Raw genomic sequence first — 16,829 nt, forward strand, 5'->3', positions numbered from 1 at the left:
GGTGTAAGTACTTTAAATCAAACACAAGTCAAAAGCTAGTACTTCGAACAAAATGCCTACCCGGTCCCGGAGAGTGCTCCCGCCGAATACAAACATCACGGTGAGTAAGCCGAATTACTAGTATCCGAGGCTTAAATGCCGGATGCTCCGCCATTGGTGTTCCAAAGATCAGAAATGGAGAGCGGACTGTTCTATATTTTGTTTACAGAGAAGCTGTAATAGCGACCAGCGCCATATTGGAACATAAGAGGTTCACAGTCTGATCGAGTATACAGTTGCGAAATAAACCAGATCGTTATGCTTTTAAAACTGACAGGCATAGATCTTATTTAAACAATCAGGCTATTTAAGATATTTTGTCAATATGTTTCATTTAAAGCGGCCATCGTCTAATGGTCTGTGTACCGAATAGTTTATTCGAAGACTTGTTAGCCCCGAAAGGGGACCTGTAGGGTTGATTAGCAGGTCTAATACAAAAAAGTTAAATTATTCTTATGCCAATTATTTGCTAAGACTTTCTCTTAGCTAAACGAATCATATTGGCGTTTTTTGTATATATTTCCTATAAGAAATATATCTATCTGCAACACCAAAGGGTGACAAGTAGAGTCAGACGATAGGTAAAGAAAGAAACAGGAAGAGAGAGACAATAGATGATGGCTACAGTATTCCTAAGAGGTATAAGCGGCATACAGCATATTTAACATTGGAGTACTATTCCGTGACTTTTCATTACTAGTATTATACAGCATTCACAGAACATATATTAAATGCGTTTCATCAGAGAATAAATTCTATACTCTCCAGTATAAAGACACACCATACATGATTCAATAGGTAGCCATACACTCTAGGTCAAGGGAGAGACAGTATTCTGACATAGGTCAGTATCTGCAGTATAAGGACACAATGTACATGGTTCAGTGATTCACAGAACATACTTTAGGTGCGTTACATCAAAGAAAACGTTTTATACTCTCCAGTATAAAAACACATTATACATGATTCAATAAATAGCCATACACTCTAGGTCAAGAGAGAGAGTATTCTGACATAGTTCAATATCTGCGGTATAGGGACACAATGTACATGGTACAAATAGGAGGCCATAAGTTCTGGGATCAGAATAATGATAGTAATCAGGCATCGCTCATTTCAATTACTCTTAGATGCATCACCATTTCAAATCAGTTTTATACACCTATAGAGGTGGTTTATACATCAAGAAAAGAGTGAAGCTCATGGTCTACATTAATTCCGCACTCCACGGCACGTAGCCTCAAAATCCAACGAGCCTCACATTTTCTCAGTTTGAGCATTCTATCACCTCCTCGGGCATCATTATATACCACCTCGATACCAAAGAACTGAAAGCCAAGGCAACCCCTTTGTGACGCACATGTTTTTGCATGGCAGCCAATTGGGTATCTATCATCTAGGCTTTTTACTGCACGGAAATGTTCGGCTATTCTATCCTTAAGGGGACGAATCGTGCTCCCAACATATATCTTATGGCATCTGCATTCAAGGATGTATACCACATATTTGGTCAAACAGTCAATATGTCAAGTTATCCTGTATTTCCGTGAGCTATTGAATTCAAATTCTTTGATACCTTTTTTCGCAAATCTGCACATGCTGCAACTCCCACATGCATGTGAGCCTGAGTTTAACTGTCTTAGCCACAATGTTTTAGCTTTAGGTGGTTTTGGATAGCTCGGGCTAATGATACCCTGGATGGTCTTACCCCTCCTATAGGTGATACTCGGGGATTTATGGATATATTTGTGTATGAAGTCCTCCTCTCTACTACAATTTCTACGAGCTCTTAGCATCTCCCCGTAGGGGATAGCGTTAATCTGGTTCCTCGGGTGAGCACTATTAGCATGCAGAACGGAGTTGCAAGAGGTAGTTTTTCGGTACATTTTACTATGTATTTTGGATTTCATACACAATTTGGGAGATATTGCCAATAGATTCCAAAAACGTGGCTACCCTAGGGAATCTATTGATAAAGCTAAAGAAAGAACGTTGAACATCAGAAGATGTGAAACCCTGAAGAGCAAAAACAAAAAGCCAAAAAATGGGGAAAGCAGGGTACGTGTGATAACCAACTACCACCCATGGTCACACAAAATATTTGGGATTCTAAAAAGGAATTGGCATCTGCTTATGGCAGATAAAACCTTGACCAAATATATCCATAAATCCCCGAGTATCACCTATAGGAGGGGTAAGACCATCCAGGGTATCATTAGCCCGAGCTATCCAAAACCACCTAAAGCTAAAACATTGTGGCTAAGACAGTTAAACTCAGGCTCACATGCATGTGGGAGTTGCAGCATGTGCAGATTTGCGAAAAAAGGTATCAAAGAATTTGAATTCAATAGCTCACGGAAATACAGGATAACTTGACATATTGACTGTTTGACCAAATATGTGGTATACATCCTTGAATGCAGATGCCATAAGATATATGTTGGGAGCACGATTCGTCCCCTTAAGGATAGAATAGCCGAACATTTCCGTGCAGTAAAAAGCCTAGATGATAGATACCCAATTGGCTGCCATGCAAAAACATGTGCGTCACAAAGGGGTTCCCTTGGCTTTCAGTTCTTTGGTATCGAGGTGGTATATAATGATGCCCGAGGAGGTGATAGAATGCTCAAACTGAGAAAATGTGAGGCTCGTTGGATTTTGAGGCTACGTGCCGTGGAGTGCGGAATTAATGTAGACCATGAGCTTCACTCTTTTCTTGATGTATAAACCACCTCTATAAGTGTATAAAACTGATTTGAAATGGTGATGCATCTAAGAGTAATTGAAATGAGCGATGCCTGATTACTATCATTATTCTGATCCCAGAACTTATGGCCTCCTATTTGTACCATGTACATTGTGTCCCTATACCGCAGATATTGAACTATGTCAGAATACTCTCTCTCTTGACCTAGAGTGTATGGCTATTTATTGAATCATGTATAATGTGTTTTTATACTGGAGAGTATAAAACGTTTTCTTTGATGTAACGCACCTAAAGTATGTTCTGTGAATCACTGAACCATGTACATTGTGTCCTTATACTGCAGATACTGACCTATGTCAGAATACTGTCTCTCCCTTGACCTAGAGTGTATGGCTACCTATTGAATCATGTATGGTGTGTCTTTATACTGGAGAGTATAGAATTTATTCTCTGATGAAACGCATTTAATATATGTTCTGTGAATGCTGTATAATACTATTAATGAAAAGTCACGGAATAGTACTCCAATGTTAAATATGCTGTATGCCGCTTATACCGCTTAGGAATACTATAGCCATCATCTATTGTCTCTCTCTTCCTGTTTCTTTCTTTACCTATCGTCTGACTCTACTTGTCACCCTTTGGTGTTGCAGATAGATATATTTCTTATAGGAAATATATACAAAAAACGCCAATATGATTCGTTTAGCTAAGAGAAAGTCTTAGCAAATAATTGGCATAAGAATAATTTAACTTTTTTGTATTAGACCTGCTAATCAACCCTACAGGTCCCCTTTCGGGGCTAACAAGTCTTCGAATAAACTATTCGGTACACAGACCATTAGACGATGGCCGCTTTAAATGAAACATATTGACAAAATATCTTAAATAGCCGGATTGTTTAAATAAGATCTATGCCTGTCAGTTTTAAAAGCATAACGATCTGGTTTATTTCGCAACTGTATACTCGATCAGACTGTGAACCTCTTATGTTCCAATATGGCGCTGGTCGCTATTACAGCTTCTCTGTAAACAAAATATAGAACAGTCCGCTCTCCATTTCTGATCTTTGGAACACCAATGGCGGAGCATCCGGCATTTAAGCCTCGGATACTAGTAATTCGGCTTACTCACCGTGATGTTTGTATTCGGCGGGAGCACTCTCCGGGACCGGGTAGGCATTTTGTTCGAAGTACTAGCTTTTGACTTGTGTTTGATTTAAAGTACTTACACCGTATTAGACTGCCGGATGTCTATACTTGGATTCCGGTATTTTAGCGCTTACTTATATTTTACGGCACCCTATAGGCTATACTTATTGCAACTCTTAGGGGACGCTTTATGGGTTTCTCATAAATATTGTGTTTTCGTGACTTGTCTAAAACGCTGTACTTACTCTGGAATGTGTTCCCTTATCCCTGAATATATCGGCAGCTTTTATGAACATTATTTTTGTTCAGGGTAATTTACCCATAACATTTAAATTCGATTGTTCTTTATCCTAGACTTAGAAACTACTCCAACTAATGATATTGGACCTGCTCCTCATTTCTACCATGACGAATATACCGAACGGGTGAGAGTACATGTTGACTGGGATTACATATTTGTCCTCTATTCACAATTATGATAGAAACTATTGGAAGGATGATACACCAACTAAAAACCTAATTCTCAGTCTTAAACAACTCGATAATTTAATGTTAACATAAATTGACTCACATTTTATTTAGTAAGGGCCGTTAATATCTAATGTGAGTTATTTTAGGAGACTAACAATGGTATGCATTTCTGTTAATTTCTTCCAGAGACTTCTAATTAATTCTTGATTATATGAAAATCTATGGAACACATCACTCTTTTGGAAATTATCTCGCCAATTTGAGGTACATGTTTTGATGAGCAGAAATAAATGTATTTGAGATCGTACATAATCTTTGTGCCTCTCGCTAACTGAATCACTCTCCATGAGAGAAATTATATTTATATATAAGTTGGACTAGGTGATAATGAGGCTGTGTGGAATCATTACCAGTCTGGACTAACATGATCCTGTTTGTGTCCCCTTAATTGCGCTTCTGGTTTTTAGTATATTGTGCTTATTGGAAAGCAAATATGCCTTGGTGTCTCTTAAGTTTTTAGTCTCTAGAAAGTCTGACTAAGCAAATAGAGATCTTTGCGAGGAATCTTAAATCCAAACTGACTGAAGTCGATTTACATTCACTCACTTTTGCACTTCTTCTGCTTGTCTTAGAATACTACTACTTGAGAAATCGCAATAATAAGGTGAAGCCATTCTAGACGTGATCTTGACAGAATTCTTTGGGCGAGTTCTGTAATTGTCTCGTTCAGCTTACTAGGTTAAAATGATTATTATGGGATAAACCTTATGGTTTGGGGATAGGAGATACTTTGGTGACTGCTGATCTCAAACCTAAATTCCTTTACCTTCTTTGCTTGGCATTTTTTCTTGATCTTAAATCTTTCTGAGTCTTCTGCCTGGTATTTCTCTCTGAATCACTTACTATTCCACTTTTTTTTTTTGGACTATATAAGTGTCTATTTATTCTCAAGTTACTCACAAATACACTTGAGGTGTGTTCTTTGTGGTGATGGTTTAGCTTATTCATGGATTTCAATTTATACTGATTATGATTTATTGGTATTTCTTCTTCTTTGTAGCCCTGAGGAAGTCATTTGGGTATCTTCCCAAAGACGAAACACGTGTTGGCTGTTCTCTTGTTTGGCTACTTTGGATGATCCTGTTCACGTAGGATCACCAACGGAAATCTGTATTCCAACAATAAAGACTCTATGTTTTGATACAACTTGAAGAACCTTCTTTGGACTGAGATTTAAGATTTCATACTGTACTGTCTGTACTCGGGAATCAAGTTTTGCCTTTTCATCTTTCAAGGATTAGCTATATTTAAAGTGTTTAAAAAAGACCTTTTGATATATTGCTTATGGTTCTAGTGGTGCCGTGTATCTACTAATTGTACTGATTATAGCTTTTGCAATTTTTAAACAACATTTTTCTGCTTAAACAAATGGAATTTTAATGCAATTGTACCGTGGTGGCCATACTTATTTTTATAATAAAACGGATCTTAATAGCATACATTGTGTTGTGGTACAAGAAGGATTTAGGTTAACATATCACATTGGCTGAGAATGAGTGTACATGTGTGAGAGTGTTGAATAGAGCCTTACCCCGAGGTAGTTGTATTTATTTTTTATAGTTCTTAAAGAGCCCTGTCCCTTTGGGGAGAGAGGCCTCTCACAAAATTTATATGCAAATATGGCAGAGCCAAAATTATGTGGAAATCATTTGCAAACTAGGATATTTTGCCAGTCATGTTCTAACTGCTCTTTTGGAGCAGAAGTCCGGCAGACAGAAACTGCATGGCTCGGACACAACTGGCTTGTGATTCCACTTTTAGCGTATTTGGGACATTCTGTGATTGGAAACGTATCACACTTTGTGAATGTTTTTTAAATTCAATAACTCCTATTTAACCTTAAATAAAAATGTGTATCTATTGGGTGAATTAAATAACATGATAAGCTATAACTTGTCAGCGAAATGCCAAATAAATACTCAAAATTGGGATGTTTTGCCTTTTCTGGCCACACCTCTGACTCTGCCCACTGATCCAATACCCGGGTTATTTCCACCCTCTGTTTCGCTACCCACAGCTCCCCTACTTTTTTTCCCTACTTTGACCACTGTGAAAGAGAAAGTACATATGCTGCAGAGGGTGGAGCAGGTTCTCAGCGCAGTGAAAGAGCTTCGCGGAGCTCCCCGAGCACCGGGCACCGAGCCCCGAGCCTAGGCTCCTAGTCTGTGCATATCCTACAACGTAAACTGCTTGTAAACCACCCAAACTGTCCATATTAGCCATATTGCTATCCCCACATTCTTGCCCTCCAGCAGCATTGCAGCTCTGCCATAGCAGCATAAGGATGAAGCACTGTGTCTCCTGGCGGCTTTTGGCGGGAGGATGGACACAGGAGTTTAACAGATATCGTGCTGCCTTCTTGCCTCTTGCTGTTTTGCTTGCAGCAAATTGCAATCTAGGTGCATCGGTGGGGCTTCGAAGGTGAACAACACAGCACTGCTCAGCCCGGTCTGGTCAGGAGGACGGGGAGAGAGCACTTGAATGTAATGGAGAGTGTCTTCCTAGTGCCTGACCAGTGATGGCTGACCAACCAATGAGACCTGCCCGAACAGGGGAACTGCCAAGGTGATTGAGCAGTGATTTAGAATCTCACTGCCAAAGGTAGACCCAGAGTTTGCAAAGTGGCCCAGCTAGGCTGTGTGTGGCTGTGTGTGGCTGTGTGTGGCTTGCATCGGGTGTGTTCCCCATCACCTACAAACAGTAGCAAACTCCCTGAAAAGAGGGCCGTAACAACTGTCGCCCCCACCCTCTGTCCCAAACAGGCAACAAGCCAAGCATTCTAGTTTAAAGGTGATCACACTCCCTTCTTGGATTGCAATTGCCTTTCTATTCCATTTTGGCCAGTGAATCAGTGATTTACAGAAACTATTCACAGATTTTCTATGTGTTCAGACACTGCCCACAGTCTTATCTGATCTCTGCCAAAAAACCTATTAAGGGACTATGTCACCAGCCGAAGAGGTGGGCAGGTTACCACTGGGACGTCAAGCCTTAGCAACTCTCTGAACCATATTGCAATAGGCAAGATGATAAAATTCAGCTAGTTGGTGTCAGGGTACTCTCTTGAACTACTTCCAGCAAACCAGCTTTTTGGCATGCTGAAAAAGAGAAATCCTTTACTAAAGCTCCTAGAAGGAACAGAAGCAGTGCAGACTCCATCATGTAGTCAGGTTGAGAAAGTGTATCGCACACACTGACAAAAGAGAGAAAAGGAACTTCAACCTCTACTATGTTAAGGCTAAACGAGCAAGGGAAAACCAGTCGTTAATTTCATCTGTTTCACGCATGTTTGAGAAGTCAACAAAAGTCCAGAAATAGTCGGCTTCCTAAAAGACCCACCCAGAGTCATTTTTACCACTCCAAGTGACTCAAACTCGTTCCCAAAAGCAACAAAAAGCAACAGTAGTTCTCCACAAGCTTACAATCTGAATTCAGAGGCACAGGAGCCCCTCCACTCCGGACTATCTCACAAAGATTAAGCCTGAGGCTGGCAAAGAGTCTGCCTGGGGTCTGGTAACAGAACTGGAGCTTCTATCCCTGGGTTCTTTGATACCACGACTCTCCCCAGAAAAGAGTCACCCTAGACATTCTCAAGATTGCTATTAACAAATGAAGCCCACTTCCAATACAAGTAATGGTGTAAATGGAAAAAAAAGAGCTAAGCAGCTTGGGCACTATTTTAACATACCAGCAAGGATCTGATGTCAGGAAACCCCAACAAGTGAGTCAGGGCTTCTCAAGGAGCTTCTTGCTAACTTCTTAAAAAAGTCAAACAGTGCAGGAGGAGCAACCTGCGTACATGTCTTTAATGTCAGTCCTCCCGCAACAACAGACCCAGGGATGTTTTAGGACATTTTGCTTAGAACATCTCAACTTACTCTCGATGCCCTCAGGTATCAGTCAAAAACAATGGTCATGTAAAATTGACAAGCAAGTGGTGCCAGTGCCTGTAATGTAAAAAATTAAAATGAGAATGAAGTTACGCAAAGCAACAAACAAAAAAAGAGAAAGCTTAGAAATTGCCCCAGGCGCGAGAACAGCAAAAGTTGGGTAACAATGAAACCATTACCAAATCGGATTCAGAATTAACAAAGAACAAGAGCCCACTAAAAAAGGTCAAACTCTTCCCGCTATTTGATAAAACAATATTAATACCAACTTGGGGGAAGCCCATCGCAGAACCTTTACCCTCCAAAGATGTGCCAGTTAGCCCACCATCTCATAAAGGCCCCAGTACCCCTACAGAACACACCGGGGAGACACGAGGCTGGGAGAGACAGTCTAACTACATCAAGCAAACCCGTCCAAAAATGCAATCAGAACTGAACCCACAAATATCAACAGTGGTGAGGATCAATATAGCCTGTCAACCAGTCTGGTGAACGCTAAATCCAGGGAAACTCGGCACACAACAGATTTCCAGAGCAACTGGCCAGCAAGCCTTATAGAAATGGGAGACACCACGCTAGCCAGGCGACCATCTGACCATCTTTACCTAGCACTTGAGTCCTCCTTTAAAGCAATTTTCACTCCAATATATCAGTCGAGAGGGAGGCATGACATCCTTAACCAGGGCAACAGTCTAAAGTTACTACAAGCAGCGCCCTTACTTGATAAGATAACCACAGCAGAAATTGAATCCATCAAAGTTCTGGCTTTCTCATACAGCAAAAAGCAAGAATCCACTCTTGTGACATGGACACAAAGCTTACATGCAAAGATGGTCCTTCAGAAAAAGGTATGCTCCTGGTTTGGGGTATTAAAATAACCATACCTTCCCCTCCCCCACCCCCCCACCTTTAGCTTAAATAGCTCTGCTTGGACTTTCAAAGATGAACTTAAATGTAAACGATTCAGAAGTGATCAATATCAACTCTAGCCCACAATATCTTGTCTGCAATAGACCAAAATGGCAGAATAAAGGTAAACATAGGCTGACTTACAGCACCTTTATACTGCAATACCTGCCCATTTTACTGGAAAGGCTGTACAAATGATGCATTTAATAAACCTCAAGCACTTAAACAACTGGAAAGTCTAAATCTCTGTTCGTGGAATATCAACAGTGTACAGACCAAAACTAAGAAAAATAACCTTCCACATCTTCTGAAAGGGAATCACATAATTTGCTTCAACCCTTTTCCATACACTGCTTTCCTGGCTATTTTAGCCCTGCAATTACAAAGAAGTCAGGACGTCCAAAGGGGGCTTGGTTACATTTATTGCTGTGGCACTGAAGAATTCTAGCGAATTCGTGGAATCAGAGGATGGAAATATCTTAATTAAACTCTTAAATTTGCACCAAGACCTTAAGAACCTGCTACTACAGATAAATCTATTTATACATCCAGATCCAGGACCTCAAGTGTATCAAAAGGTCATGCATTCTATTAGCAAGATTGCAAGATTAACTATCCCCAGATATTTTAGACACAGGGGATTTTAATTTGAACATAGTGCCTGTATTTCATCTAGACAAACTAATAATTCAGCAGGACCAACTATGGTCTGTTCCTGCGCAGTTTATGAGGGACGTAAGCAGGAGAGCTCCAGACGCCAAGGCAATTACACTAGTAAAAGACCTAGAACCTCTAGGCCTGAATGGAAAATACCAGCAAGTCACCACCAGAACAGTCCTATTATTCCTCAGTTTCAAATTCACTTTAGACTACACAGATGCAACCCTGCCCTTGCTCCGTGTAGTTACTTCATTTAAGATTGTCAACACAAGCAACAGTGACCATGGGCAACAGAAAATAGAAATCAACGCGGAAAACCGACTGCGTTGCAAAGCACCTTCTAAACCGGTTGAGCTTAGTACAGTTAATTATCGGACGCTCCGCTGGTCAGAAAAGACCATAATGCGTATTGGGGACACATCCCTAACTATAGCAAATCACTGCTTCAGTCAGGATCATCTCGACCTGATAACCAAATGGTCACTTTTCATTGATAAACTAATGGGTTACCAATACATTCCAAGCAGTACTTCACCAAATCGAAATAATGGAAACACAAAAGAACAAAGGATCAACGTATTTGCTTCCTGCCGTGCAGTGAGGAAGGAGCGTAATCAGACACGGAGGCATGCTAAGAACTATCCTGCCAACCCTGAAATATTCAGATCCTTGAAGAGCTTGAATAAAATCTATAGCAAAATGATATGGGAAAAACCAATCAACCTTAAAACACATTCTTTGGGTAAAAGCTTTGTACCATTCGAAAAAGAAAAACTCAAGACACTTCTGAAAAATGGTTAATAGTCTGGACCAAGCACCTATTGCAGCCACCAGTTCTAGTCTAATGGAGAACAGTTGGATTAAGTTCCTGAGGGATTACTTCAAAAACACTCCTGTAGGGGCCCCCTTTCTATCCTGATATTCAGGGTCACTCTAATTGTACCTCCAGCTTATAGCCCAGATGCTGTTCCGGACTTCCTGGGGAAAAAAACTGCAAAGTTATTCAAAGGTGCAGGCAGGAAGGGGTCCTGGGACCAAATGGTCTGCCACAAGCATTGTTTAAACAAACCTAACTTACTGATGGCTACTCTAACCACAGTATTTAACAGTGCTTTGTAACAGCAAATCATTCCAGACTCCTGGAAGGGCTCCATAATCAATCCAATCTTCAAGAATGGGGAACATCACCAGCCAGCAAATTATCTGCTGATCTCCCTTCTAGACACGGAAGCAAAACATTTTGCTAGTCTACTACTTACAGATCTGCTGCACTGGGCCAATGACAATCACACCATCCCCCCAAATTAAACTGAGTTCACTGAAGAGGCCGGCACATCAATTAATATTCTGGCATTATCTCTAATAATGTACAAGCTCAAACACAAAAAGCATCCACTCTGCCTATGTTACGTAGACCATAAGGCCACGTTTGAATGCATGAAGTGTAACCTTCTTTGGCAAAATCTAGCATCTAAGGGTATCCTGGTTCCCCTACTAAAAGGCATAGAGCTCCTTTATACACCTGGGCAAGTGTACGAATCGGAAACTGTTCCATCTTGTCCAGGAAAATAGAATCTACCAGGGGTATAAAGCAAGGATGTGTTTTGGCACCATATCTGTTTAATCGTTGTTTAAGTGTCTTACCTCCCACACTGGATACAGTAAACTCATATCCCCCAAATTATGCCATATGCATATTTCAAACTTGCGAATGGCGTGCTCCTGCCTAGCCAGACAGAAAGTCTTTGACAAGACATCACACTGCATTTTTACGCAGCTTCTGGTTTACATCAGCCCATAAAACTCCAGGTAATTGAGAAAGGAAACTTTACAAATGTTGATAAAGCACTGATGTGCAATGAACAGGGCTACTGGCAGACTGATGATAAAATAAAAAGAAGAAAAACAAATCTGCGTTCGCTTGTGGGGGCATCATCATTTTCATCTGTCTGTAAAAGGACATCTTCATTTGGCAATAGCTGACCATAATTGAGCCACTTCTCTACCCTATTGTTCCCCACTAATTGAAAAGCTGACCTCCAGGGTCATGGCGGAGCAGCAGTTGAAAGTTGAGAATTAGGTGATTATCTGTCCAACTACCACAGACCACCAGTAGCAGCTAAGCACAGTAATGCAGGCACTAAGGATTATGTGAGGCTAGTAAATAAGAAAAACATGTGTATAAGGGCTCACAACTGACCGTATTATAGACACTTGATCAGCAGGACTACCTATTGATTGCGATTATTACACATTGGGAGAAGAAGAATCTTGGAAAATGTCTTGCTCTTGGGGCACATGCCCGCTTGGATGACATTATTTTCTTATGTTTCACTTCTTAGGTAACTGATTATTGGGACAAACCAGCACCATCTCGCTACCGAATGGGCTAGCACTTATTCTTAGGAACAGTTACTCTCTAGTGATCAATAAGTATTACCTTGGGAGCACGGGTACTGGACCTTTCTTCTTTGGCTCCCCATCCCTCTCTTTGTGCATCAGATAATTTCCGGCTCACTAATATCAACAAGCTCATTTCAATGCTCAGGGGCAGGAGGCACTTCTCCAAATTGGACTTAAGACATGCTTACCATCAAGTTATGCTACTCGATGATTCCAAACCCGAATTGGAGTTATAACCATGGAAGGCACATTCTAATTTACAAGGATGCCTTTTGGGTTGTGTTCAGCAGCTAGTGTCTTCAAATGGGTCATAACGGATGTGTTCAAGGATATGAGTAATGTCATATTTTCAAGTTGACATAATGATTTTTTGAGCCACAGTGAAGAGTAACAATTGCATGTTGAAGCAAGTTCTCAACAGGATTTCACAATCAAGCTTAACCCTGAGATGGGTGAAAAGTGTTTTCATGGCCAAAGAAATTTAATATCTTGGTCACACATTGTCAGCTGACGGGATTAAGCCTAAGAAGGATCTGTTGGCTGCCATGAAGTTGGCACCTGTACCACAAGACAAAGACCAGTTAAGGTCTTTCTTAGGTTTGAGTGTTATTCTAAGTTTGTGAAAAAGTTTGCATCCAAAACGAAGAATTTGAAAGCATTTTTAAGAATAAAACTTCATTTAGACAGCTCCACAAAGATTACGTTTTGGGAACTTCAAGAAAGAAGTGTATGAGGCTGACATTCTTGTACCATTTGACACTAGATGCAAGTAGATAGTTACAGTGGATGCAAGTGCAAGCGGCATAGGAGCAGTCCTTTCTCAAGGCCATAGCACTGTTGAAAAAATGGTAGCTTTGGCATCATGTTCATTCACAGCTGCTCAATGTCATTATTCTGTAATTGAAAGGGAGGCATTGGCAGATGTATGGGGAATGGAGTATTTTAGGATCTATGTGTGGGGGAGTCAAAACAAGCTATGAATGAATCGTAAGCCTCTGATGAAAATCCTATCCCTGGGAGGTGCTGGCAAGGGTTTCTGATAGATTAGACAGATTGGCTGTTAGGTCACAAGATTATAATTACACCCTTTAGTGCATACCAGGATGGAGGAATGTGCAGGCAGACGGATTGTCACGTTGGATTGGGAAATGGGAAATGGGGGCAAGTAGAGGAGTCAGAAAGAAGGGGCTGTAGCCAGTGTGTATGATTTGGTACGGTGGTCTTCAGGCACTCTGAGTAGCGAAGATTGGAGTGAGGCCATGTTGCAGGGTGAAGTTTTGAGTGGAGTGGTCAGATTGGTGATGAAGGATGGACGGAGAGGAAGTACTTTACCCAACACATTACGGACATATGGCAAAGTGGTGGCTGAGTGATCTTTGGTGGGTGAAAATGTGTTAGTGCAAGGGGACAGAATCATACTACCTATTGGGGACAGGAAACAATTGTTTTGTATAGCCCAAGGCAGCCATCTGGGGTAGACTATGACTAAGAAACATCTCAGGGCAAAGTTTTGGTGGCCAGGAATAGATGGTGGTGTACTGGGTGGAAAGATTGCTACTAAATGAAGTGAAACAATTCATCCTAGAAAGCAATTTCAGGACTGCTGTCCAAGCCCCCATTCTCTTCCATTTGGATGGTGGCAATGCCCTGCGCAATGGCTTCCCAGACTCCATACTGGAGAAAAACTGATCAGCAGGTCTTCTGGTTAAGGATTAATGATTCCCAACTGCAGCTACAGCAGCACCCGGCGCTCAGAGCCTGCCCTGGCCTGAGGGACATGCTGGCGCTGATGATTTGTTGGCGGCTGGGGAGGAGGGACAAGCATGGACAGAGAAGGAGAGAAAAAAACTCATATGCGATGCAAGGTTTGATGTCAGTAGTGGAAGAATACATGCCATCTAATTACAACAAAGTGACAATGAAAGGCTCCTTGGCTGCTCTGGCTCCTTGTATATGAAGGAAGCTCATTAAATCAGGAGCAGGTAAGTACGAAAGACAAGAAATGAGTAAGTGCTAACCCAAGCCAACGTTTTGCATTTTGCATAACATACAATAGGCAATCAACAACACACAGCAATACCAATCTGCTTGCAAGGCCTAAAAAGTAAGTATTCCAGAATTTAAACAGAAAGCACCCTATTAGTCCCTAATAACTAACGTTTTAAGTTATAATTCACGGATCTCATGCTATGCAGAACTCACCTTACTGCACCGGATGTGCAGGATGTTGAAAAAAGGTCAATAGGTGGGGATGTATTAACCGTTTTTGCTGGGGTTGTACTGGGTGATGTAACTGTTGTAGGTGGAGCAGCCTAATGAAAACAAATAGAAAATACAAAATAAAGAGAAGAAAACCTACAATATTATGATAATGTGAAGAAATATAAAGGATAACTGCAAATTTAAGTTTATATGTAACATTGTAAAGCCACGTTAGCTCACATTCTTGCTTTTTTTACATCGTGTCAAAGAAATCACCGACAGCTGTAAAAAAATAAAATAAGTCCACGGGCAGAATAGTAAAGTGTGACAGTGAAATGACCTGGCAGTCACACTTTCATTTTTACACTGTCTGGGGTGCATTTTGGGTATTATCACAATATATTGTGTTGTTGCAATTCCTATAATGCACTCCAGGTAGTGGGACCATTTTAGACTGACACTTCAGACCACCTCAGAGCTCATCCAATTTTCATTGTTAGCTTCCAACACTTTTGAACATCATTATTTCCTATAGCGACATAAACCAATGGGAAAGCAGTTACGGCCAGTGTGAATTTATTTCTCACTGGTCGTGTTTTACTAATGATAGTTATCCAGTAGTGTGTATTCCACTAGTTGACTCCCCTTTGGTAATGGGAGGTCTTTTAACACCCAACAACAAATAGTGTACAGAGTTCCCCCGGGAGAGCTCAAGAAATTTGGCTCAACCTATAATTCTCTCTCGTGATATCTAGACAAGGGGTGAAGAAAGGGTCTCAAGTGTGCAGTGTAGACCCATATTCCAGAATGAAAAGGTACCTCACACAGGCTATCGACAGGACCACAGCTGTAGCCCCAGTCGATAGTTGTCCAGCCTCATCATCGGTACCCTGCTCCTTCGGCAGGCTGGCGGTGCAATGCCCGTCGGGCAGCGGTGAAAGCTGCACTTTTGGTGGAGATCTTTAATTCTGGGCCAGCGGGTGTGTGCGTGTGAGGGGCCTAAGGGAGTGTAATCGTGAGCGTGGTAGTGAAGTTAAAAGAAGTCAGGGGAGTCCTGTTGGTGAATGTTTTATTGGTCAGGCTCCCTGCTTCAATAAAAAGAAAAGGGGTACTAAGGGGTGGCAAGTAATGGAACCAACCCTTATTCAACCCTTTATGTGCAAGAAGTGGTCAACATGTTTCACGCCCTAAGGGCGATTCATCAGGACCTGGGTGCTCATAAATTACTTGGTTCCTTTAAAAATTTGTCAGGACACCAGTATACGACCTGAGGTAGTGTCGTATCATAATGGTTCCACTGAGGGGACCTTCTGGAACTGAAAAAGAAAAGAGAAACAAAAGTATAAACACAGATAATGACTCCTTTACTGTAAGTTACTGGTGACTTATTTTCTGTGTTTGTGTGCATGCTATCCCAAACATGCGTGCCCAGTGAATGGCTTTGCCTAGATATTAGAAGCATCAAGTATTTACCGTGCGGGAGAGAGAGAGAAACAGAATCCACTTGATTCTGATCAGTGCGTGGAAGGTGCTCGCACTAAACAGTGGTTTGCGTGCTGCTTTTACATTGAACCATATCGTCAAATGAACACTGCCGCCTGTATCTAGTGACCAGGCGCGTGTGCAATCAAACCCCTCGAGGAGATGCGGTGGTGGGTGACACTGGTCAGCCAACCGTGAGAGGTTCGACTCTTTATACTTAAATGAGAGAGCCACACAGTGAAAACCGAAGACGAACGTAGTTTGACACTCTGTGGGGAATAATTGTTCTGTGCACCAATCGGCGCACTTACCCCTAATGTTTCCTTCTTGAAACCTCACGGGCCGTCCAAGTGGGGCCAGCAGCGAGATGAGGGAGCCCTACGAAGGAAGAAGACAACGGGGCAGGTGCCCAGTGGGGAAGGATATGAACACCGATCAAGGTTGCTACGGATATACTGAGAGGTCGGCAAACCGTCAAAACAACCAGCCGGTAACGAACCCGCCCCACACCTTACCTCTAGCGTCGCTGCAGGCAAGCTGCTCTGCACCTACCCCTCCCACAGGAAACCAAGGTCTGGACAGCCGGCATGGTTGAACAGAACGTTTCCGGGTTTAAGAGAGGGAGGTAGCGCGCGCACAGACAGGGTGTGTCCGTCACGTTGCTTAGCGACGGAAAGCCTAGCTGACAAGGAAGACGGTGAAGAACTGCACACCTCGGGCGCGTTAGTGTGAGCGCCATCTTGGAACGGAGTTAGATGTGTTAAAGTCAAAAGGATGCACAGTTATGGAAATAACCGTGGACAATGTGTCCAGAATCATGACTATCTGGCGAGAGTCGTCCAGGGCACCCCGTCA

At 41.8% G+C, this 16,829-nt stretch overlaps 1 protein-coding gene across 10 annotated transcripts in view; it reads right to left on the reverse strand.

The window, feature by feature from the left end:
• The window catches only part of SNAP91 (synaptosome associated protein 91), a 797,825-nt gene that overhangs the window by 259,907 nt on the left and 521,089 nt on the right, over positions 1–16,829 (reverse strand). For all 10 annotated transcript variants that reach the window (XM_078648151.1, XM_078648145.1, XM_078648146.1 and 7 more), the window contains one exon: positions 14,493–14,602. In XM_078648151.1, the coding sequence (XP_078504277.1) occupies positions 14,493–14,602 (110 nt within the window). The remainder of the gene's footprint in view (positions 1–14,492; positions 14,603–16,829) is intronic.

Source organism: Lissotriton helveticus, chromosome 6 (assembly GCF_964261635.1).
Source record: "Lissotriton helveticus chromosome 6, aLisHel1.1, whole genome shotgun sequence".
NCBI classification, from domain to species: Eukaryota; Metazoa; Chordata; class Amphibia; order Caudata; family Salamandridae; genus Lissotriton; species Lissotriton helveticus.